The following is a 24,464-nucleotide window of genomic DNA, read 5'->3' on the forward strand; positions in this document are numbered from 1 at the left end:
TGCTCTGGCGGAGGTTTGGTACAATCTTGACCACGGGATGGTTACAATTATCTTTTATTACTTTTTAAGTAAGATGCATATATTTTGGGAACTTATTTATTTATTTTTTTTCCCTTAGTTTTTAAATTGTTTTGTCTTTTAGAGATTTTTTTTTCCTTTTTGAGTTTAATGTAATGTTGATATTTTGAAAAGTTTACTGCTATATTTGAAAATCTTTGGGCTTGTAATGATAATTTGTAACTCATATTTTGTTTAATGAGAGAGAGAGAGAGAGAGAGAGAGAGAGAGAGAGAGAGAGAGAGAGAGAGAGAGAGAGAGAGAGAGAGAGAGAGAGAGAGAGAGAGAGAGAGAGAGAGAGAGAGAGAGAGAGAGAGATGAATGAGCAGATTGATAACAGGTACAGGTAAGCGCCCTTGTAATACATCTTGTTTAACTTATGGAAAGAACTGGTACCTGGAATAATGATAATAATAATGATAATGGTAATAATAATAATAATAAGAGGGGTGGTGGTGGTGGTGGTGGTACTATTGTTGTTGGAATAATAATAATAATAATAATAATAATAATAATAATAATAATAATAATAATAATAATAAAAATAGTAATAATAATAGAGTGGTGGTGGTGGTTGTACTATTGTTGTTGTTTTCGTTCTTTTTTTTTCTTCTTCTTCTTCTTCTTTGTGTGTGTGTGTGTGTGTGTGTGTGTGTGTTTACAGATTAAAAAAAAATAAATACCTTTCTTCTTCTTCTTCTCTTCTTCCATAACAGGTCATAGAAGGTTATATTTATTATGTGAACTTGATCAGAGAGAGAGAGAGAGAGAGAGAGAGAGAGAGAGAGAGAGAGAGAGAGAGAGAATGAATCTCTCTCTCTCTCTCTCTCTCTCTCTCTCTCTCTCTCTCTCTCTCTCTCTCTCTCTCTCTCTCTCTCTCTCTCTCTCTCTCTCTCTCCTCTACGAGTCAGTAAGGATTAGCTGTGTATAATTTCACCCTGAAATAGAGGGTGAATGGAGACGTGCCTGCAAAATAGTAGTAGTAGTAGTAGTAGTAGTAGTAAAAATATTTAATTATATATATATATATATATATATATATATATATATATATATATATATATATATATATATATATATATATATATATATATATATATATATATTTAAAATAATTACTCTCTCTCTCTCTCTCTCTCTCTCTCTCTCCTTCGACAATATTGAAACAAAGGCAGAGAGAGAGAGAGAGAGAGAGAGAGAGAGAGAGAGAGAGAGAGAGAGAGAGAGAGAGAGAGAGAGAGAGAGAATAATTCTTTTACGATATATATAATTAATTTTTTTTTACTACTACTACTACTTTTTTTTTAATGTGGGAAGGACACTGGCCATGGGCAACAAAAATCCAATAAAAAAAAAATGCCCACTGAAATGCCAGTCCCATAAAAGGGTCAAGGAGAGGTGAAGTTTCCAGTTCAGATTATAAGTAAAGGACAGACCGAGGATGTTCAGTGTAGAAGAGGGAGACAGTTCCCAATGGGCACGGCACGTGAATTCGATGTGGATTATTCATGGATTTCTGGTGAAATCTTGAGTACGCAAGTATTCACTAAATTTCCACGTCTTTTCCACATGGATAACTGGTTACCAGATTCACGTGAATAACTGGAAAAAGAAATCACGTGATTTCTTTAGTAATTTTATACACGCATAAATCTGGTACTTGAATTCACGTGATAATACATTACTAAAAATGGCATTCTGGGCGTTAATTATATGCTTTTGTTAACATTAAATTTAAAATAAAATAGTAAAAATAAGGTCAGTCCAGAACATTATACATCCACCTTGATTAATTTTAGTTGTTACATTTCATCTGTAGCCTACTAATGATAATCCATATATTCGCAACCTTCATACATATATATAGGCTACAAAATTTTGAGCTGCCCGCTAAATCAAATAGTCTACCCGGCCGCCAGGCAATGCACCATGCAGTCACTGAAACACGGAGATTAAATTGAGTATTCATCTCTCTCTCTCTCTCTCTCTCTCTCTCTCTCTCTCTCTCTCTCTCTCTCTCTCTCTGATGTGTTTATTTTCTTTACATCAATAAATTATTTTAATTTGAATTTGAATTTTTCTCTATTGTTGTCCGTAAATGCTGGCAAACCACAAAGTAATCATATTATGTATTATGAAATAGATTTCAGGGTAGCATTGTTGGAATATATTAAGGAATTATCACCATAGTAAGCTAAAATAATAGGGCGAGGGAGTTTGCGCAACGCGCTGCTCGGATGGTCTGCCTTGTACGTGCCAGGCTGCCAGCCTCGGCCGTTGGCGCGAAAACTGTGGGAAAGACAGGGACAGTTCAGGAAGTCTCAGGCTGTTTTGGAGCCTTTCGTGGCTGTGCTAGCAAATAGCAGGTATGTAGTGATGTATTCAAGTGTGAGGATTACCTGTGGGCAAAGTGTAGGATGTCAGTGGAGTGTACAAGGAAAGGGAGAGCGTGATTGGAGAGAGTGTTGGACAAGAATTTTTAGGCGGCAGTGAATCTAGTCCTAGAGTGTTTCTTCATCTGCTCTAGGGGCTATGTGAGTTGCAGCGGCTGTGCGAGAAGACGCCTGTCTGCCCTACGGTAGTGATAGGTGTGCTCGTCACCTCTTATCCAGAGATGACCCTACCGGGGTGGAGTGGAGTGGGGTGGGGCCTGAGTGGAGTGGTTCTTACCTGGTTGGGCTCCCGAGGGAACCCCACAATGGCTAGCACGTGTGTAGTGGTAAAACCACTTTTGTCTGTAAATTATCAGTTACTGAATAGTAACTAGTTTTGAAGAGGTCAGATAGAATGTTTTCAAACTTAGGAAATTAATTTTACTAGGATGTGATGTGAAATTTGCACAGACAGACCATTAGTAACAATTAATTTCAGGAAGAGCGTATCCTGCTACTGTATGGGCTGGATCAACCTCAACTTGTAACTGGTGGTAGCTACTCCATCCATTAATTCTTTCCCTCTGTTGAGACAGCTTAAAGTGAGTATGTATATATAATGTCTTATTGAATGTTCTATCTATGCATGATGTACTGCTTCAAATTTACTTTACGGACCTTTAAAGTCTGACTGATCACCTATATCACTGTCATACTGAAACTCTCTTCAGAAGGCAATTTTTTGCTACTTTGTGTTGTGTGTAATCATTGAGCTCGTTTGTGTTGTAGTATGTAATCTTTAAGCTACTCTGTGTTTTGTGTAAACTGCAGAACTACTTTAATTTGTTTTTGTGTACTCTAAACTAATATATTTCATTTGTTATCTTTCAGAGTAATAAACCACTACTCTAACTTTCCTATTTTTCCCTGACTTTTGATCACAGTCTCTTCTCAATTAATTATGTCTTACCATAAAAGATACAGGCAGATACAACGTGAGCTCAAGGAACTGTTGGTTAGTAGTAGTGAAGAGGAAGCTGACTGGGTTCATCAAAACACCAAAATTCCCAAACTTTACCATAATAACTCTGACCCATCTTTAAGCTTTTCTGACCAGGACAGTTGTGAAAGTACATCCTTATCCCCCTTGATAGTAACTGCACCAGAAGAATTAAGCACAGATGATGAGAGTCACCACCATATATCTGATTTGGCACTTGAAGAAGGATTAGCTTTATGGGCATCAAAAAATAACATTACACGCCAGGCAGCAAATGAATTATTGGAGCTGTTGAGGAATAATGGGCATAATCTACCTAAAGATTCACGCACTTTGATGGAAACTCCAAGGTACCTATCTTACTATAGTGACAGTCCCGACCAGCATGACAAGAGGCACCATGACACACTTTACCGAAGAAGAAGCCATGACCAAGGTGACAGGAGACAGCTTGACACACCTGACCGAAGTGATAGCCCTGGCCAGCAGGAGAGGAGATATGAAAAACACTATCAAAATAGAAGTCATGACCACTATGACTGGGACAATAGACGTGATAGACACAACCAGAGAGACAACAAGAGCAGGTGTGACCCTTGTAATGACAATCAAAAGAATCACAAAGGTAGCCAGGAAGATGCTGAATCCAGCTTCCCTCTAACTAGTAAGTTCTAATCCTTATCACTATGAGGAATTGTATGTAGTGATTAGTACCCAAAATGACAAAGTTGAACATAACAATATTAAGTACATAGACCTAGTTGATATACCCTGGAACATTATTGCACTGTTATATTCATTACGTATTAGGCTCCGTCCACACTAGCGGGTAAATCCCTCCGGGCACACAGAAGCTTACGTCCACGTGGCAATGCCTGCCTGCCTAGGCCCCTTGAGCCCCAGTCAAGAGACGAGCACCCGTGCAGTCAGGCAGAGGATCTCTTTAATCTGATGAAGACTGCGGTACGACAACATCAGACCACTGATTCTAGCCGGATGGAGGGGTAGACATGACCATCTGGTGTAGCCGTATGTACTTCCCTGGCAAACTGACAGCCATGGATCCAAAGCTCCCAATGTACCTTGTATGTCTGGCAGTGGTGTACTGCCAGGTGCAACGGGCTATGCCCGATGAAATTCCTCATCTTCTGTCACAGGCAGTTTACTCGTCTTTTGCAAAAGTGGAGAAAATGTCGGCGGGCAAACAACTCGCTTCTGCCCGCTAGAGTGGATGGAGCCTTATATTGCATGGCATAGTAGGTAGTTTCTCACAACCATTTTCAGTTTCTCAATTTTCTAAATATTTAACCCAACTGTCCTTTATATATATGTTTTTTTTTTTTTTTTTTTTTTTTTTTTCACATCTTGGCCACTACGCTTGTTAATGACACTGGCCTATAGTTTAACGGATCCTCTTTACTGCCACCTTTAAAATTGGTTTGATGGTTGCCCTCTTCCAATCCACTGGTATTTTCCCGGCCCTGTGCCAGTGAGACATATCAAGTTACTCAATTTACCTGCTAATTGTTGTATGCACTCTTTTAGCACCCAATTTGATACCCCATTTGGCCCTCCTCACTTTCTTGCATCCAGTTCCTCCAATAGTTTTATAATTTCCTCTGTTAATGTTTGTACCCTTTCCAGTGCCCTTCCAGCCACTGACACTGTATCTATCTCAGCAAACTCCCTCTCCCTTGTGAACACACTTTAGAAACATTTATTTAATACTTCTACTACCTCATTAATATTACCAAACATTTCACCATTCACTTTAACTTTCAGAATCTCATCTCTATTTTTCAGTTTCTTATTTAAAAACTCATAATCACTTATCTACAATATTTTTCTCAAACTTCTTTTTTTCCTGCCTTCTTATTTTGACATATTAATCTCTCTTCCTTTTGTACTCATTCCATAAATCTCCACTACTGTTCCTTGTCCATTTATGCTATGCCCACTCCTTAACTTGCATGGCTTCTGCACACTTTGTTATACCACTCTTCTCTTGATGTGTGTGTGTGTGTGTATTTTATTTTTCTTGTAATTGGGAAGTTATTTAGCATCCTCAGTTATGTATTATTTTTTTCTTATAGAATTTCAGAAGCGAGTGTTACAACTTCTGCTGGACATCAGGAAAACTGTTTCGGATACGAGCACATGTGGTGGTAAACCAGCTGACACAGCTTGTACTCTTACAATCAAACGGAATAATTCCCTGGAAGAAGTGCAGAATCTAGAGGATAAATTGGTTAATCCCAGTTATTTCATGGAAGTGTGCAACCAGTGCGTCCGCATAGGTGGCTATAATAAGAGAGATATGGTCTCTAATTTGATGTGCAGGTTTATGACCAAAAACCTCATGTGTCAGTATAACATGCTTGGGCAGAGAGGCAAGTTGTCTTTTAGAAAAACAAAGTTATACAATGTGATTCAGGAGAGCGTGCTTAAAAAGTTCTCAGATTCAAATGTGACAGAAATACAAATGATAGTTGCAGCAAAATTGCGTAATGCTCCAAAATTGAAAAATGAAAATTAGCTGATGTAAAATGGTACTTACAATCAGTTAAGATCTGCAAGAATGTTAAAACAAACCAATCTTTGTCTCATGCATGACCTTGGTGAAGTAAAGTATTTTCATACCAAGATGAACTGCAATAGCGCAGTGAAAAATCTAGTCATACCCACTGCCACCAGGAGTCTAACCCGGGTCTCTTGAGTGAGAGCCAGACAGCAAGACCACTACACCACTGTGGTGTAGGGGTCTTGCTGCCTGGCTCTCACTCAAGAGACCCGGGTTCGACTTCTGGTGGCAGTGGGTATGACTAGATAAAGTATTTTCATTTTGTATGTTACTAAAAAAATGCTGGTAAATTTATCTCATGACTGATTGTACACAGATGACCTTATATATTGTAACTATGTGTACATTTCCCTTCCTCCCCCCTCTCTCTCTCTCTTAAAGAAGCTCTTTTTCTATCAGAATGACAAAATTTATTGATGTGTAAACAGTATAAGGGGGGATGTTAGAGAAGCTTAAGAATGAAAGAACCAGGACCGCCGAGAACTGAACCTCAGACAAGCTGTTCCCGCCACCACGCTAACCTGGTCCTGGTTCTTTCAACTTGTCGTTATGGGATTCAAGCTTAAGAATGGTTTTAAGATGTGGAGAGAGACTTACTGCTGTAAAATTTGAACCGATTGGGATATTACCTCATGATATTTATGTGAGATGATATTAATGATCTCAGATTATAAAAGCAAACTAGTATTATTAACAGTGATTTATTTTGTAATTTAGTAATAGATATAACATTTTAATTTATAATTTTGCTTTTGCCTACCACTTAGGTTCCCATGTATTTTTACGTAAATGAAAAAGTATGGAGCTACACAAGTATCAATTCACAAAATGCTTAATTTCATTGACAACTGTGGTCTGTATTGTTTTAAGCATATTGTGTACTTGTGGCAGGCCTGGTATTCTTTGCATATATTCCCCCTGGGGCTACATAGATACTAGAATGTAGCCCTCTCCATGTCGGCTGTGTGCCGTAAGAGGCGACTGATTCTGGCCCTGGGTGGGGATCTCTTTTACTAGCCCATAGCAGGTCTTTTTACCGCTTGACATATTTTCCCTTCTCATTTCCCTTTGCTTTCTGTCCATTTTCTTTTACGTTCTCTTACTTTTCCGAGTGGTAGGCTGACTCTTTGTCAGAGTGAGGGTTGGTGTCCTTTACTTCCCATAGCCATTTCTGTCTTTCTCTTGTTCTATATACCTCTACTGTTTAGGGTGACACTAGGCTGGGGATCTGCCCATTCTTCTCTACCTTTTATAGTCCCACTTGTGGCACATGCCCAGGGATAATGCTAGGCACAAGTGCCATGGGAACCCATTTATTGAGTCGTGGCCCGGGATGGCGGATGGTCACCCTCACAGTTCAAGGGTGGTTTCTGCTGTTCTGGACCATGGCATGGGGAGGTAATGCATAGGAGCAGGTGTCAGGCTATGGATGGATTGTGGCTAAACAAAGTTTTAATTTTTTGTATTACTGGGATCATCCATTTATATATTGCAGTTATTCTTCATTCAAGTCAGATATCTTGAAAGCCTTTATATATAAAAATGCAAGCACTAACTTTTTTTTTTTTTTCATAAAATATGGAAATTATTTTGGTTTTGATATTTTTACAAGGATGAAGATTATTAAATTTATGAAAAAGTGTAAGACTGAAGAATATATATATACACACTTTCTGTATTACTTGTATTTTTTACATGCCTACCTTGTATTCTGAAATTGCACAGTACTATGGTTGCATTCAACAAGTGTGAAGGCTGCATTATCGTGCTCTACCAGCCTGCCTGTCAACAATGTGCGGTCTCGTAAAGGATATGTTTCTGTTTATAATAGCCTATTCGACTATAGCTTACGTAAATGATACAGAAACATATACTGAGAGACTGGATGCACTGATGACATGCAGATTACCAGAGCACGATAATGCAGCCTTCAAACTTGTTGGAATCAACTACAAAAGCTCAGATAATTCACGGATAAATAAACACATGGATTATTCCACCAGATATTACCGTGTATTACACGTGAATTTGTACACGTGTATTCCACGTGTTCATTTTCACGTGAATTCGATTTTGCATTTTCCATCAAATATCCATGAGTAATCCACGTGCAGGATCCACGTGTATTCCACGTGAATTACGTGACATTTGCCCACTGGGTTGAGTGTCATTGAAGAAGAGGGAATAGTTGTCTGGAAGGTTGTGTCGAGTTGATAGATGGAGGAATTGAGTTTTTGAGGCATTGAACAATAACAAGTTTGATCTGGAATTGAGTTTTTGAGGCATTGAACAATACCAAGTTTGCTCTGCCCCAATTAGAAATTTTAAAAAGATCAGAAGTCAAGCGTTCTGTGGCTTCCCTGCGTGAAATGTTTACCTCCTGAAGGGTTGGACGTCTATGAAAAGACGTGGAAAAGTGCAGGGTGGTATCATCAGCGTAGGAGTGGATAGGACAAGAAGTTTGGTTTAGAAGATCATTAATGAATAATAAGAAGAGAGTAGGTAACTACTACTACTACTACTACTACTACTATTTTGCAGGCACGTCTCCATTCACCCCCTAGTTTAGCGTGAAATCATACACAGCTGATCCTTGCTGACTCATAGAGGAGATAACCAGGAGAGAGAGAGAGAGAAAGAGAGAGAGAGAGAGGTTTGTTTTTTTCAATATATTAATTTTTGATTAATTGAGAGAGAGAGAGAGAGAGAGAGAGAGAGAGAGAGAGAGAGAGAGAGAGAGAGAAAATTTTCCTGTGTAGTTTTATTGGCACACCAGCGAATCGGTGATGTCTGTTCTGTAAAGCCATCTGAGCACCACCAATACTACCTTCCCCACAGCAGTGTCCTCCCCCTCCAGCAACAGTTTGACATTAGTATTACTTTTTAATTTTAAGGTTAGATCAACTGTATTAGATCAAGTGTTATGATGTAACACAAAGACAAGCCAGGCATCATTGTTGTTTACTTTATTCATATTGTATGTACTTAGTATTATCAAACATTAGATGCTTTGAAATCACGATAACTGCTTGATCACAAACCAGAATCTTCTGTATTTAATGTAGTAAATATGGTTCCCTTCCTTTGGCATATGCTGATACTGCAAGAATGCACTTCCATATCCCTTGCATGTAGCATTATGTAATAGTTAATGAGTGCTGTATATCACAACTGCCAATATTCCTCCTGTGATAGCAGCCTTGGCATATTCTAAATATCCTTACATACACTGTTTCATTGAGTACAATGACAACTAATCTAAATAATTAATAAATAAGTGTGTAATGTGCTCTGGAAATACATGCACAGGAGTTAACGTTCTTTTTCTGTACCTAACAGGTAATAGTCAAATTACATGTTGTTATGCACCATTTCAGATCACATAGTCAGACTTATTGATGACTTAAAAGTAATAAGAAGTTAATTACACATTTTATCATTTCTATTAACCATGGTTAAAGTACCCTCGCCTTGTAAACTGGACAGTGGTTGTAAACCTACATCCCCCTACCCTCCCCACACACCTCTTACCTTCCACAATGCCCCATTCCTTACTGCTCACCCACAATGCCCCTTCCTTACCCCTCCCTTCCAGTAATGGATGCTTCAAGCAAAGCTTAACACTAGTGTTTTGTAGTTACTTTCTTACCAGTTGTGACAACACAGGGTGGACTTTGCTGGAGTGCAGTCAGCTGTATACATTAGCTTCCCATATCCAGAAACTCGTACTTTTTACATTTATGCCTGGAATTGTGCCTGATCTGTTTTCCAACCAGAATTTTTTTCACTAGTAATAAATGTTAAAATCTTACCAGTTCATCTGATGACTTTGAGCATCTTGGCAAAAAGATCTCTAATCCTTGTTGGTCTCCCTCCTCTATATTGTTTATATGGCTCTACTGCCATCTCTAAATACTTAACTCTTCTTGCATGCCCTTGCTGACACCTCCACACTGGAAGATTCAAGGGTTGTCCTTCTTCACTTCCCCCTTAAATTATGCCTCTTACAGAAATTATTTGTCATAATGTTTTCAAAGCAGCAGTGCCTGCTGGTTTGATGGTGGCCATGGAGTGAAATTGCTGCCAGACTCATGGAGTTCCAATGCTGTCAAATTCATAAAGTTGACCTGTGGCCATGGCAAGTGTCAGGTTCCTATCATATATTTTTTCAGAATAACATGCCTATCCTTGCTAATAAAAACAAGTGTGTTGAAAAGAAGTAATCCTCCAATTAATATAGTTATATCAACAGCACCTTTGTGGGCTGTTCAGAGTGGAGATTATAATGACTTGGACAAGAGTGACAGCACTGCAAGAAGTTACAGAAAAAATGGGAAAAGTGGGGTATATTAGTATATTTTGAAACTTCCACAATATTGTCACATGATGTTGGAACTATGGGTTCTCACCAGAAAAGTATGCATTATCTGGGGATTTGAACATGGGACCTTTTGTTTGTTGGATGGTTGTGCTACCCATTGCACCACAGTGCCCTCCTGTGACAACTTGCACATCTCCCCTATGAGGTCATCTCCCACATGCTCTTGACCTATGATAGTGCATCCTGTGGATATTACTCATTGTGCCATGTTGAAGCTATGTAGATGTTACCCAATGCACTATGATGATGCTAGTGGCAGATCTGCCCTTGAACCTAAGTAACAAGAATTCTTTCATAAAATAGAAAATATCAACAGCTCTCAAACTCTCCCCCTGCACAACTATACAAATATACAAACTATACAAATGCATTATATGTACATATTTATATTTATATCATGTATTATACTTTTTCTTAATCTCTCTACTGTCACCATATGCCAGCTAGGCAAAGTTGGGTACTTCCACAAACTGCAAATTCTACAAATGTGAAGTATGGTTTTCTTTTTGCAGTTTTATGATTGTGACAATCATCAGTATTGCAAAAGTAACCCAAATGCAAATCTGTCTACAAACTTTTTGCATGGGTAAATTGACCACCTGGCAATGTCAAGGATGGTGTATTATTCTTTCCACCATCTGCCATCAAGCCATCCTGTTAGGAGTCAGTTACAGAGATAGTACAATTAATACAGTTCAGAGCTGCAACCTATCAGTGTTCTATTTCATGTTGATTCTCTATATATTATTCATCCTACAATAGTGCCTTATTTTGCCTTAAAAAAAATTTTGACACAATAGTTGAAACTATCCATAGTTAAAACATATGTGTACCACATATGTTGGGCAATTTTGTTGATTTTGCAGTTGTGGAAATAAATTTGCATTTGTGTTGATCAGCACTACTGTCAGGGAAGTCCTGCAAATAATTGCCACACTTTACCATACTTAGAACTTATGTTTTTCACCTCAAGTGCAGCAAATGACAAAGAAAATAAAACAAATTTGCAATAATGTGATTTCTTTTATTCCTGTTTCCTTATTTAGCAAATAGGCACTACAAATTTGTTATATATTTTCAGATGCCTACTCACTACTGCAGACCACCACAGACAAGTTAGAAGTCCCAGGATACTGAGATACAGTACTTAGAGTGGAATGGGATCAACTTGTATAAGATATATACATGCATTGGCAGAAGAGCTCCAAAGTTTGCTTAATGTTGTAGATGAGTATGGAAATGACTGTGATGTGAGATTTTAGTAGTGAGAAAGCAAGCTGATGATGGTGAAAATATTCCAGAGGAAAAGAGAAATTCATGATGGAAATTGGGAGGGAATGAGTTGCAACAGACTGATAAATGGAAGTACCTGGGGATGTGGATGAGTCCAAACGGGTGTGTAGAGGTGAAGAATGAGAAAATAGATGTAGTGAACCAGTGTCTGGGTGAACTAGTAAGTGCAGCAAGGATGAGAACAAGTAAATGTGATGTACTGTGAAAAATTTGGAAGAGCTTGGTTGCTCCAAGCATGTGTGATTCCATGGGATTTGATTGAATTAGAGAAATGAAAAATAGGGCAGCATAGAATGACAAGGATGGCACTGAATGCACCAAGGTATGTAGCAATGGAGGCTTTGAGAAAGACCTGTGAAAAGCATGTGTGTTAGATTAGAATGAATTGGTGATGCAAGATTAATGAGAAATATGTTTCTGTGGGATATTAGGAGAAACAGGTAGGGGAAAAAAGTGTGTTAAGATGGTAGCAAAGAGAGTCATGGAAGCTAATTGGGCTTTCCAGCATTTTCATGGGAAACATATTAAGTGTGACTGGAATATGATTGCTTTTCCTACAGGAGTTGCCACTACATACAGGTTTGGCCACCTGTAGCATTAAAATCAAGACAGGAGAAAAGCTTGTTTTGGAGCTGTGTGTGGACATTCTTCTGAACTAATCAGACTCGTTTTTTAAGATTTTCCCTGCCTGCCCCCAACCTTGTGTGGAAAGCTCTGTCTGTAAGATGTCTGTGAGCAACTGTGGTGTGTGACTCCCTGGCTGTCAGAGTGAATGCAGTAGCATGTGAGGGATATAAGATCTGGTTCCTCAGGGCCTGTGTGGGTTTCAAGGCCAACACTAAGGCACTGGGCCATGACAACTTAATGTATTTCTGTGATCCCTGCAAAGAGATGACTAGAGACATGGAAGAGACACCGCTGCTAAAAGGAAGAGAAAAGTGTACAGACAGAAGAGAAAGACAGACAGAGGAAAGAGTGCTAGTAATGGGCAATATGAATGCATGTGTAGGAATACTAGAACAGGTGAACAAGAATGGTAAAAATGCTTGTGGAGTTTGTTGGAAAATCTGAATGTTACCTTGGCTGAGGAACATGTGACTTGGAGTGGTAGGGAACAAGAATCAGCTATTGACTACACATTGGTGAATGGAAGAATGTGTGAAATTGTCACACATGTGGATAGATGAGGATAGTATGGTTGATATCGTGTCTGATCACAATGTGCTGGTTGTTGAGTACCTGGTGCATGGTGGGAATGAGGTGAAAGTGGCAAGTAAGAAAAGGAAATGGAGATTGGGAGATGTAGGGTGAGGGAACTTTCAGGTTAATCTGAGTGAAAGAAGCTGGCATGATGTAAGTGTGCATGATGTGGAGCACCTGAATGAGAAACTGGTTGAGGACATGCAGAGTGCTGCTGAGAACCTGATAGGGTTTGTGAGAGTAGGCAGAAAAAGAGAGTAAGTGAACCATGCTGGAATGAAAAATCAGAGAGGCTAGGAAGGAGCAAAAGAGAATGAGTAGAGTGTAGATGGCTGAGGAAAAAGAGGCAAGAAAGTGATGAGGCAGAAGATGAGTATCAGAATGCATGGGGAGCATATGTGAAACAGCAGCAACTAACAAGGTGAATGATAATAAAGGCAAAAGTGAAGTGTGAAAGGGATATGATTGTGTCTTTAAGGGAGAATGGCATGAAAGGTGGCTGTGAATGGTACAAGTTCATGAGAAGTGAGAATATGTCAGGCAGTGTTGGTGAGGAAAGCCTGAAAGTAAATGGTGAAGCTATAACAAAGAAGGAAGGAATCAGGGAGGCAATCAGACTGTTCTGGAAAGAAGTGGGTGGTGTAGGTGAGGTGTTTGCTGTGAGAAAAATATGTGTGACACTGGAGAGGAAGAATGCAGATGAACTGGATGAAAGAATCAGCAGGGAGGTGGAGAAATGTTTGAAAAGGTAGAAAAATGGGAAGGTAGCAGGAGCAGATGAGATACCCTATATAGGATGTATAAAAATGGAGTGGAAGTTATGATTGACAGGATGACTGAGGTATTTAACTAGGTGTGGGAGGAGGAGAGAGTACCAAGAATGTGGAATGAATGAATGAGTTGAAGAACTACCAACCGGTTGCATTAGTGAATACAGTAGGGGAAGAAAGTGTTCAGTGCAGTGTTGAGTGAGATTGTGTAAATGGACTGAGAATGCTGAAAGTTTCAGGTTAGGAACAAAATGGTTACTGTGGGGAAGGAAAGCTGAGGATGATATGTTTGTGGTGAATTAAATTAGAGAGAAAAAGAGGGATGAAGATAAATTGTACTTAGGTTTTCTGGATACAGAGAATACTTATGATAAGGTGAATAGAGAGTGAATGTAGAGTCTTAGAAAAGATTGGATTGAGTGCAAAGATAGTCAACATAGTGCACAACATGAATGTTGACACAAGAGCTAAATCAGACTAGGAGATATAGAAACAGACTGGGTGAAGTAGTGAGAGAGGAGTTAGGCAAGGATGTACATTGTCACCAACCCTTTTCAGCTTGTATACAGAGGAGTTAGCAGCCAGAATGAGAAGAATGAATGCAGGAGTAAGTGTGGGGAATGATAAGATGTGTGCTTTTTTATGCAGATGATGGTGTGGTTATGAGTAAATCGGCAAATAAGCTCCAAAGTTTGTTGGATGTTGTAGATGGATATGGAAAAGACTTTGGAGTTAGGTTTAGCAGTGAGAAAAGTAAGGTAATGATTGTGAATAGGTCGGAGGATGAAAGTAATGTGGTATGGAGAACCGGAGAGAATGAGTTAAAACAGGTGCAAGAATACAAGTACTTAGGGATGTGGATGAGTCCAAATGGATGTGAAAAGGCACAGAATGAAAAGATAAGCTTGGTGAACCAGTGGGTAGGTTGAATGGGAAGTGCAGCAAGGATGAGAACGAGTAAGTAGGATGTGGTGAGATAAGTGTAGAGTGTGGCTGTGCCAAGTATAATGTATGGTATGGATGTGATTGCATGGAATGGAAGTGAAATTGTAAGTTAAAAGTGGGCCAGCATAGCAGAATAGAGTAGCAAGGATGGCACTGAATGCACCGAGGTACACAACAGTAGAAGCTTTGAGAGATGATAAGGGATGGAGCACCTTACTTACTTACAAAGTGACACTTGGGTACAAGATTAGGCTTGAAAAAATGGATGATGCAAGAATAGCAAGAAAGGTGTATCTGTGGAATGAAAGTGAAAGCAAATGGAGGAAGAGGTGCATGAGAATGACAGACAGAAATGGTTTATAAGTGGTGCGGGGAATGAGGATGGCTGGGAGAAATCAAAATGAGTGTGAATGGGTCGTGTCAAAAACACCCCAAAACACCCTTAAACATTCAAAAAATACCAAAACACCCCAATCCCATCAAAACAGCCAACACACACTTTTTAAAACACCCAAAAACACCCCAAACACCTACCAAAGCACTCCAAACACATCACACACCCCAACACACACCCAAAACACTCCAAACACACACCCAAAACACCCCAAACACACACCCCAACACCCAAAATACCCCAAACCCATCAAAACATCCCTGATTCACTGACACACACCAAAAACACACACAAAAAAAACACTAAAACATATTTTCACCCACCAAAACACTCCCAAATGCTCCAAAACTTAGCAAACCTACCCTTAAAACACCCCCAAACACCCCAAAAAACAAAATTACACACACCAAAGACCATAAGACACCTCAAGTGTCCCAAAGCACCCCAAAGTATCCAAAAACACCCCAAAACACTAAAAAATAAGTTAAAAACACCCAGATAACACACAAACTACCCTTAAACACACCAAAAACACCCAAATAAACTAACAAACTACCCTTAAACACCCCAAAAACATCCCAAAACACCCAAACCAACACAAATTACCTTTAAACACCCCAAAATCACCCCACAACAACTCCCTTGACACCCCAACACACCCAATCTCACCTCATAGGACGTCATAACAGGACTGGCAGGACTCGGACAGGGCACCCTTCCACTTCCACAGCCCTTCTGATCAGCTCCCTCTTCTCCACTCTCTCACTCTCCATCCCGTGGTACAGCAGCGTGGGAATCTGTAGGGGCAAGGGAGAGAGAGAGAGAGAGAGAGAGAGAGAGAGAGAGAGAGAGAGAGAGAGAGAGAGAGAGAGAGAGAGAGAGAGACTGACTGACCTTTGCTCCTGTGAATTTTCCTTCTCTCTCTCTCTCTCTCTCTCTCTCTCTCTCTCTCTCTCTCTCTCTCTCTCTCTCTCTCTCTCTCTCTCTCTCCATTAGACTGGAGCAAAGTTTTTCCTCCTCCTCCCAGTTGGTTTCCTCCAGTTTGCTCTTCTCCTCTATCTTCAAGGTGAGAAAATTCTTCTCTCCATCTGCGGAGGGGTCAAGGAAAGGTGGTGGAGGAAGAAATGAGAATGGAGGAGAAAAATGGAGTAAATAGATAGATAGTTAGATAAATAAATAAATAAATAAATAAATAAATAAATAAATAAATTTATTTATAAACACAAAATAAATAAATAAATAAATAAATGAGAGAGAGAGAGAGAGAGAGAGAGAGAGAGAGAGAGAGAGAGAGAGAGAGAGAGAGAGAGAGAGAGAGAGAGAGAGAGAGAGAGAGAGAGTCTAGGATTTAAAACTTACAATTCTCTCTCTCTCCTCTCTCTCTGAGAGATAGACAGAGAGATAGTCTCTCTCTCTCTCTGAGAGAGAGAGACAGAGAGATAGAGGTCATTATTTGGGTGTGTTAGGTTAGGTTAGGTTTGAGTGGGTTTGTATGCGAGGTCATGTGAGGTCAGGTCAACCCTTATACTTACCATCTGACAATTTGGTGAGCTGTACCTCTGCCTCCTCCCTCACTGGTAGTGGTGGTGGTGGTGGCGGCACAGGGGAGGGCAGCCTGCTGTGGGATGAGCTGCTGTGTGACCTCTGCCGTCTGCAATGAAGGACAGGTCATTAGTTAACTGTGGTGTGATCCAAGCTGACATGACCAGACCTGACCTAACACAGGACAGATTACACTTATTACCTCTCCCTCCTTCCCTCCACAGCCTGCAGGTCTTGATATATATAGGTATACTGCAGCACCACCCAGGCCTATGGTAAGTGGAGAGCAAAGACAAACACAAAAAACTCAGACTGGTGCATCTGAATGCCGTGTGCTGTGCTGTTAAACAATAAATAAATAATCATGTTAGAATAATATACAGATTAACTCAACATAGGCCTAAAAAATTACCCCACAAAAATACCGTTTCTCAAATAAACATGGCGCTTAAAAGTATCCCTTATGATCTTGCAGGGAAGGTCAGGTTAGTGTCCCTTAACGAGGGGCAGGGGGAGAGGTCCACAGGGGCGCGTCCAAGGCTAGGTCAGAAAATTTTCGTGGGTGAAAAAAAAAAAAACTCTTAAAGTAGATTCATCTCGTAACTATGCACACACACACACACACACACACACACACACACACACACTACAGGCAACACAAGAGAGGCGTCACTGGCTGCACAGGGAAGCAATTTACGTGAGGTCTAAAATATCTGGCTATAGAAGGCTGGCGTTCCGTGTGGCGCGCGCACGACCAACACACAGCAACACCATTTCTCAAGAGTAAGTATGTATTGTATCTTATTCAGCACCATCTCAGCCACTCACCTTCTCGTATTTGGTGATGCCTGCGTGTGCCTGGGTGTCTGTATGTGTGGTGGCAGTCGTCACAGCCAGCACCTTGCCCTACACGAGCATGCTAGGTGATTACAAGCACACTGCATGTTCACATTTTTAGCGCAAATATCTGGCCTGTCTCACTTCCCAGGGACGGTTTTTTTTTTTTTTTTACTAATTACACTACTTTCTATATATATTTATCGGTATTTTCTAGGTTATAATAATTAAGAAATGTTATATTATTCATTATCCATCGGGTTTATCTTACATTAGTGTATTAAGGTACTAAATCCTATAAAATTCTATATACATCTTTATTTCTTTGCTTTTTTCCAATGTAAACCTTTTATTTCTAATATTTTCCGATGTAAAATAAGATGATATATTTAAAAGACTTCGTACTAGTCATTATTTATCAAAGGTACCCTCAAATAGTGCAGTTATAAAGAGACCGTCCCTTTCTCAACACTGTACCAAGATCGCCATTACGCACAACACTGTACCAAGGTCGCCATTACGCAATGTTGACAGCTTAGGAGTTATATATAACAAAATGACGCAAGAAATTTAAAATCCACTTCCTCTTCCTTCTCCTCCTCCTCGTCTTCCTTACCCTCATCCTCCTTTCTTTCCCCTCCTCCTCTGGCAAAAAAAGGGTAAGAGGAGGAAGAGGTAGTAAACGAATATAATGAGAAAGAGGAATAAGCAAATTAGAAGAATAAAGCAAGAAATAGAGGATAATAATGATTTAAAACTTAGTATCTATCATTTTCTTATCTCTCTCTCTCTCTCTCTCTCTCTCTCTCTCTCTCTCTCTCTCTCTCTCTAGGAGCAAGCAAGAGGGAGCCTGGTACCTCTGAGGGGTGCGTGCGCGCGTGTCGGGGAGGACTTAACCCCAGGAATATGATAAAATAAATGCAGTCACCCCGCACAGGCAGGCACGGGGCGACGGGCATCCCACCATCCGTCACACACACACACACACACACACACACACACTGAAAAGGCTTTACCGAAAGTGACGTGGATTTTCAAAGGTGTTTTTACGGTTCTGGTGAAAGATTAACAAGATTTCTACACTGTGAACAGGGAAAACACTCTTGAGAACACGGCTAGTCATCTATGTGACCTTGGAAAGTAGAGAGAGAGAGAGAGAGAGAGAGAGAGAGAGAGAGAGATGGACGGATAAGGCCCCTGTACAGAGTTAGCAGCTGGGTGTGGGCGTGACAAAAGCTGGAGATGACTCAGAATAAGGTGATCTAACACACACACACACACACACACACACACACACACCGAACACTGACGGATAGAGACTGGAATGTCGAACGCCAACTGAGCAGAGAGTATGTTTGTGCGACGGTGTTCATGTTCAAACCGAAAAACATGTGTTGTTAGAGTGCACAATGACTGCTGATCTACGTAATAGTTATCAAATGCTCAGATTTGGCGATATAAATGACATAATGGAAGAGAATATCTATATACAGGAAGTGTGTAGCTATATTTTTGAAGTACTGAGTATATACGTATAATATGTAAGAATCACCTCTACATCAAATGCATGTTTGTGACTTTTCATGGACAAAAGTACTTGTACAATTATTTGTTCTTTGTTTATTTTGTAAAAGGATTCTTTTGTCAATAAACAACTAACTAACTAGGGGCGTCCCGGGTCCAGGTGATGACGTCACACTCAAAAATACGAAGTGGATTTTAAATTTCTTGCGTCATTTTGTTATATATAACTCCTAAGCTGTTAACATTGCGTAATGGCGATCTTGGTACAGTGTTGAGGAAGGGACGGTCGCGTCCCTTCCTCAACACTGTACCTGCAACAATTAGAGACGTCGCAGTGAGCGTTTTGATACCAGATAGCGCCAGAATTTTTAATTATCGCCGGAAAATAAATACTTTTTGGGGCAAGGTTTTACAAGCTTACAAAGGTGTATCGTTGCACAGTAATGCGTCTGAATTTTAAGTCAATTAATTTCGTAATAACTGACAGCACATGACATTGTTTGAGCCTCTATTCATAATTTCAGATAATATTCTTAAAAGAGCCTATAAGTGTATCAAGGCAGGCAATCTGTAATTTTCTACTGACCTCAATGGAAGTATACTAATATATACTTGCATTTTCATGTACTAAACAACAGGCAAATCCATTTAATGTAAAGAAAATATAATTTTGTATCAGAGACTTTATTTTTGCGGTACGATCACTATCCTCGGGTACTTGGGCAGCCAGCAAACCAAAACACAGGACCACGCTTACTCGACTACCCTGCACAATGGATACATCACCGCCACAATCATGGACTACAGCGGAATTAAGAAAATTCTTGAAAGAACGAGCTATACCCTATTCTGGATATAGTAAAGCAAAGTAAAGGCCTTTGTATCGGCAGAACTGAGAGGCTATTGTTTACACTTTACACTCCCTAACGGCGCGCGGCGCTTTCTTTAACTGAAGAATCATGATCAAGATAAGTACGTCGTACGTCCGCCAGCGGTGCTGTTCTTTTTTTATTTCACTGATTACTTTCATATACAGGACGTGTCAGTGATATTTGATATTTTTCAACATTCCCAGATAAAATGCACAAGCCGAAGTCAACATCCTTTTATTTTTACTGTTTATACTTACTTAAAAAAAAATTCATTACCTATTTTTAGTTTTATCTTATAATTCAATTAACAAAGCCTTATCATACACCAGTAAGTATGAATATTAATATTAAGGGTTATGTTTTTAATTTTAGATACACTTGTGCAGCAATTCATGCTGTACTTTTCTTGCACATCGATTTCAAATTTAGCTAAGTCACCCCTTTGCCCCACGAAATCGGAGACAATTAAAAATGCTGGCGCTGATAGGTATCTACCAGCCTCACTGCGACGTCTCTAATTGCGAAATTAACTGCGAAATTAAACCCCTCGCAAAAATGGAGCTATGCCGGAATGCTTAATATATTCTGATTTGTCAAGTAGTTTAACTCTTATTGGGAATATAAAACCATTCCCAGCCTTACTAATAATAAAGATATTTTAAAAGAACAGAATAAAAAAAATTGAACATAAACTCGATAAAGAGACATTGTAAAGTCAACAAATCTGATTTATTAGGAATATAAAACACTTTAAAAATGAAAACTATTTTTACAAATAATCAAAAGTTCGTTACAAGTTGAAATAAAGAAATGAAAAATTAATAAATGTCAACTTTTCACTTTTCACACGCCTATAAATCACTGTAAAACTCCACATATCCTACTCATCAGGATCATAACACACTTTAATAACCATAAACGATTTTTTGAGCCAATAAAATCTTGCCTGGAGGCTGAAATAATTGTTTTTCTAGGGCGACCTTAAAAGAAAAAAATAATAACAGAAAAAAGCAACACTTAGCTACGCTAAAACCACCTGATGATCAACACATTTCTCTCAACACACTTATGGAAAACACTCAAAACATCACTAAATATTTTCACAAACCACCTGATGATCAACACATTTCTCTCAACACACTTATGGAAAACACTCAAAACATCACTAAATATTTTCACAAACCACCTGATGATCAACACATTTCTCTCAACACACTTATGGAAAACACTCAAAACATCACTAAATATTTTCACAAACCACCTGATGATCAACACATTTCTCTCAACACACTTATGGAAAACACTCAAAACATCACTAAATATTTTCACAAACCACCTGATGATCAACACATTTCTCTCAACACACTTATGGAAAACACTCAAAACATCACTAAATATTTTCACAAACCACCTGATGATCAACACATTTCTCTCAACACACTTATGGAAAACACTCAAAACATCACTAAATATTTTCACAAACCACCTGATGATCAACACATTTCTCTCAACACACTTATGGAAAACACTCAAAACATCACTAAATATTTTCACAAACCACCTGATGATCAACACATTTCTCTCAACACACTTATGGAAAACACTCAAAACATCACTAAATATTTTCACAAACCACCTGATGATCAACACATTTCTCTCAACACACTTATGGAAAACACTCAAAACATCACTAAATATTTTCACAAACCACCTGATGATCAACACATTTCTCTCAACACACTTATGGAAAACACTCAAAACATCACTAAATATTTTCACAAACCACCTGATGATCAACACATTTCTCTCAACACACTTATGGAAAACACTCAAAACATCACTAAATATTTTCACAAACCACCTGATGATCAACACATTTCTCTCAACACACTTATGGAAAACACTCAAAACATCACTAAATATTTTCACAAACCACCTGATGATCAACACATTTCTCTCAACACACTTATGGAAAACACTCAAAACATCACTAAATATTTTCACAAACCACCTGATGATCAACACATTTCTCTCAACACACTTATGGAAAACACTCAAAACATCACTAAATATTTTCACAAACCACCTGATGATCAACACATTTCTCTCAACACACTTATGGAAAACACTCAAAACATCACTAAATATTTTCACAAACCACCTGATGATCAACACATTTCTCTCAACACACTTATGGAAAACACTCAAAACATCACTAAATATTTTCACAAACCACCTGATGATCAACACATTTCTCTCAACACACTTATGGAAAACACTCAAAACATCACTAAATATTTTCACAAACCACCTGATGATCAACACATTTCTCTCAACACACTTATGGAAAACACTCAAAACATCACTAAATATTTTCACAAACCACCTGATGATCAACACATTTCTCTCAACACACTTATGGAAAACACTCAAAACATCACTAAATATTTTCACAAACCACCTGATGATCAACACATTTCTCTCAACACACTTATGGAAAACACTCAAAACATCACTAAATATTTTCACAAACCACCTGATGATCAACACATTTCTCTCAACACACTTATGGAAAACACTCAAAACATCACTAAATATTTTCACAAACCACCTGATGATCAACACATTTCTCTCAACACACTTATGGAAAACACTCAAAACATCACTAAATATTTTCACAAACCACCTGATGATCAACACATTTCTCTCAACACACTTATGGAAAACACTCAAAACATCACTAAATATTTTCACAAACCACCTGATGATCAACACATTTCTCTCAACACACTTATGGAAAACACTCAAAACATCACTAAATATTTTCACAAACCACCTGATGATCAACACATTTCTCTCAACACACTTATGGAAAACACTCAAAACATCACTAAATATTTTCACAAACCACCTGATGATCAACACATTTCTCTCAACACACTTATGGAAAACACTCAAAACATCACTAAATATTTTCACAAACCACCTGATGATCAACACATTTCTCTCAACACACTTATGGAAAACACTCAAAACATCACTAAATATTTTCACAAACCACCTGATGATCAACACATTTCTCTCAACACACTTATGGAAAACACTCAAAACATCACTAAATATTTTCACAAACCACCTGATGATCAACACATTTCTCTCAACACACTTATGGAAAACACTCAAAACATCACTAAATATTTTCACAAACCACCTGATGATCAACACATTTCTCTCAACACACTTATGGAAAACACTCAAAACATCACTAAATATTTTCACAAACCACCTGATGATCAACACATTTCTCTCAACACACTTATGGAAAACACTCAAAACATCACTAAATATTTTCACAAACCACCTGATGATCAACACATTTCTCTCAACACACTTATGGAAAACACTCAAAACATCACTAAATATTTTCACAAACCACCTGATGATCAACACATTCCTCTCAACACACTTATGGAAAACACTCAAAACATCACTAAATATTTTCACAAACCACCTGATGATCAACACATTTCTCTCAACACACTTATGGAAAACACTCAAAACATCACTAAATATTTTCACAAACCACCTGATGATCAACACATTTCTCTCAACACACTTATGGAAAACACTCAAAACATCACTAAATATTTTCACAAACCACCTGATGATCAACACATTTCTCTCAACACACTTATGGAAAACACTCAAAACATCACTAAATATTTTCACAAACCACCTGATGATCAACACATTTCTCTCAACACACTTATGGAAAACACTCAAAACATCACTAAATATTTTCACAAACTATAACAACACACTTAAAAAGCCGCAATATACAAGTTTTCGAGATAAAAAAAAAAAAAAAAATATTGGAATCGAGCCAAACCATCATGACGGCTGTGGACGGGGCCTCAGCTGAAAACAAAGATGGCCGCCTCCTCAGTCATTATTTAAAGTAATTTTGAAGGCTATATATCTACTTTCTGGCTTGATTGATAGTGTATGTATGTGTGTGTGTGTGTGTGTGTGTGTGTGTGTGTACTACTCAAACATAGATTACCTTATCCCACTGGTCTTCCCCCTTCCGTCCCTTACCTGCTCCTCCCAGCCTTCTCCCCAACTCTTTTTCCTCTTTCCTGCTTGTGCATTAATAATAATAATAATAATAATAATAATAATAATAATAATAATAATAATAATAAACGGCTTATTATTAAGGCAGTTAACAAACTGAAAATGTACATAGGTGGTGGGGAAATACTTAACAATCCTAAAGGTAAGTCTAATCTAGAAGGGATTGCATTGTGTGTATGTATGTGTAATTAGGTAAGGTTTTTGCCACGAATGGCTACGTGTGGGGGTGCTGTGGTGGGTCATGGCAGCGTTGTTGTTCTTGTTCTTGTTCTTGTTGCTGTTGTTGGTGGTGTGTGTGTGTGTGTGTTTAAGGACAGTAACCTAAGGCAAAGCAGCACGATCCCTAAGGACATTACCGGACACAAGGTACGTCAGGTAATACACACACACTGTACTTACAAGGCTTGCCACACTGCAGACACTGTGCAGACTGCGGTAATAAGCCGTGTCAACACAAACTGTGCCGCTCAGTTGTCTTGCAAATGTAATATTAATACAAATCCAGTAATGGTGATGGGAGAGGAGAGTAATAGTTATCATGAAACGGTCTCTCTCTCTC

The 24,464-nt window shown here is 38.7% G+C and overlaps 2 protein-coding genes across 4 annotated transcripts in view; one reads left to right on the forward strand and one right to left on the reverse strand.

The window, feature by feature from the left end:
* The window catches only part of LOC135097793 (band 4.1-like protein 4), a 31,799-nt gene that overhangs the window by 1,567 nt on the left and 5,768 nt on the right, over positions 1–24,464 (reverse strand). For 2 of the 3 annotated variants that reach the window (XR_010266130.1, XM_063999851.1), the window contains exons 1-3: positions 17,364–17,548; positions 16,526–16,644; positions 15,663–16,081 (exon numbers count right to left, since the gene is read on the reverse strand). Coding sequence is in view for 1 of the 3 variants with exons in the window: in XM_063999851.1 (XP_063855921.1) it covers positions 15,663–15,677 (15 nt within the window). In the remaining 2 variants the exon portion in view is untranslated. Of the gene's footprint in view, positions 1–15,662; positions 16,082–16,525; positions 16,645–17,363; positions 17,549–24,464 lie in introns of those variants that run through there. The other variant, XR_010266131.1, reaches the window with a different exon arrangement.
* LOC135097818 (uncharacterized) lies at positions 2,137–7,688 on the forward strand. Its single transcript, XM_063999876.1, has 4 exons — positions 2,137–2,423; positions 2,929–3,031; positions 3,321–4,093; positions 5,523–7,688. The coding sequence occupies exons 3-4, from the start codon at positions 3,391–3,393 to the stop codon at positions 5,963–5,965; spliced, it is 1,146 nt and encodes a 381-aa protein (XP_063855946.1). The 5' UTR covers positions 2,137–2,423; positions 2,929–3,031; positions 3,321–3,390; the 3' UTR covers positions 5,966–7,688.

The sequence above is a fragment of the Scylla paramamosain genome, unplaced genomic scaffold (assembly GCF_035594125.1).
Source record: "Scylla paramamosain isolate STU-SP2022 unplaced genomic scaffold, ASM3559412v1 Contig32, whole genome shotgun sequence".
NCBI lineage: Eukaryota > Metazoa > Arthropoda > Malacostraca > Decapoda > Portunidae > Scylla > Scylla paramamosain.

Coding starts and splice junctions, on each gene's coding strand:
- LOC135097818 (XM_063999876.1), top strand. CDS start 3,391: ATGTCTTACCATAAAAGATACAGGCAGATACAACGTGAGCTCAAGGAA. Junction 4,094..5,522: donor ATCCAGCTTCCCTCTAACTA/GTAAGTTCTAAT, acceptor TTTTTCTTATAG/AATTTCAGAAGCGAGTGTTA.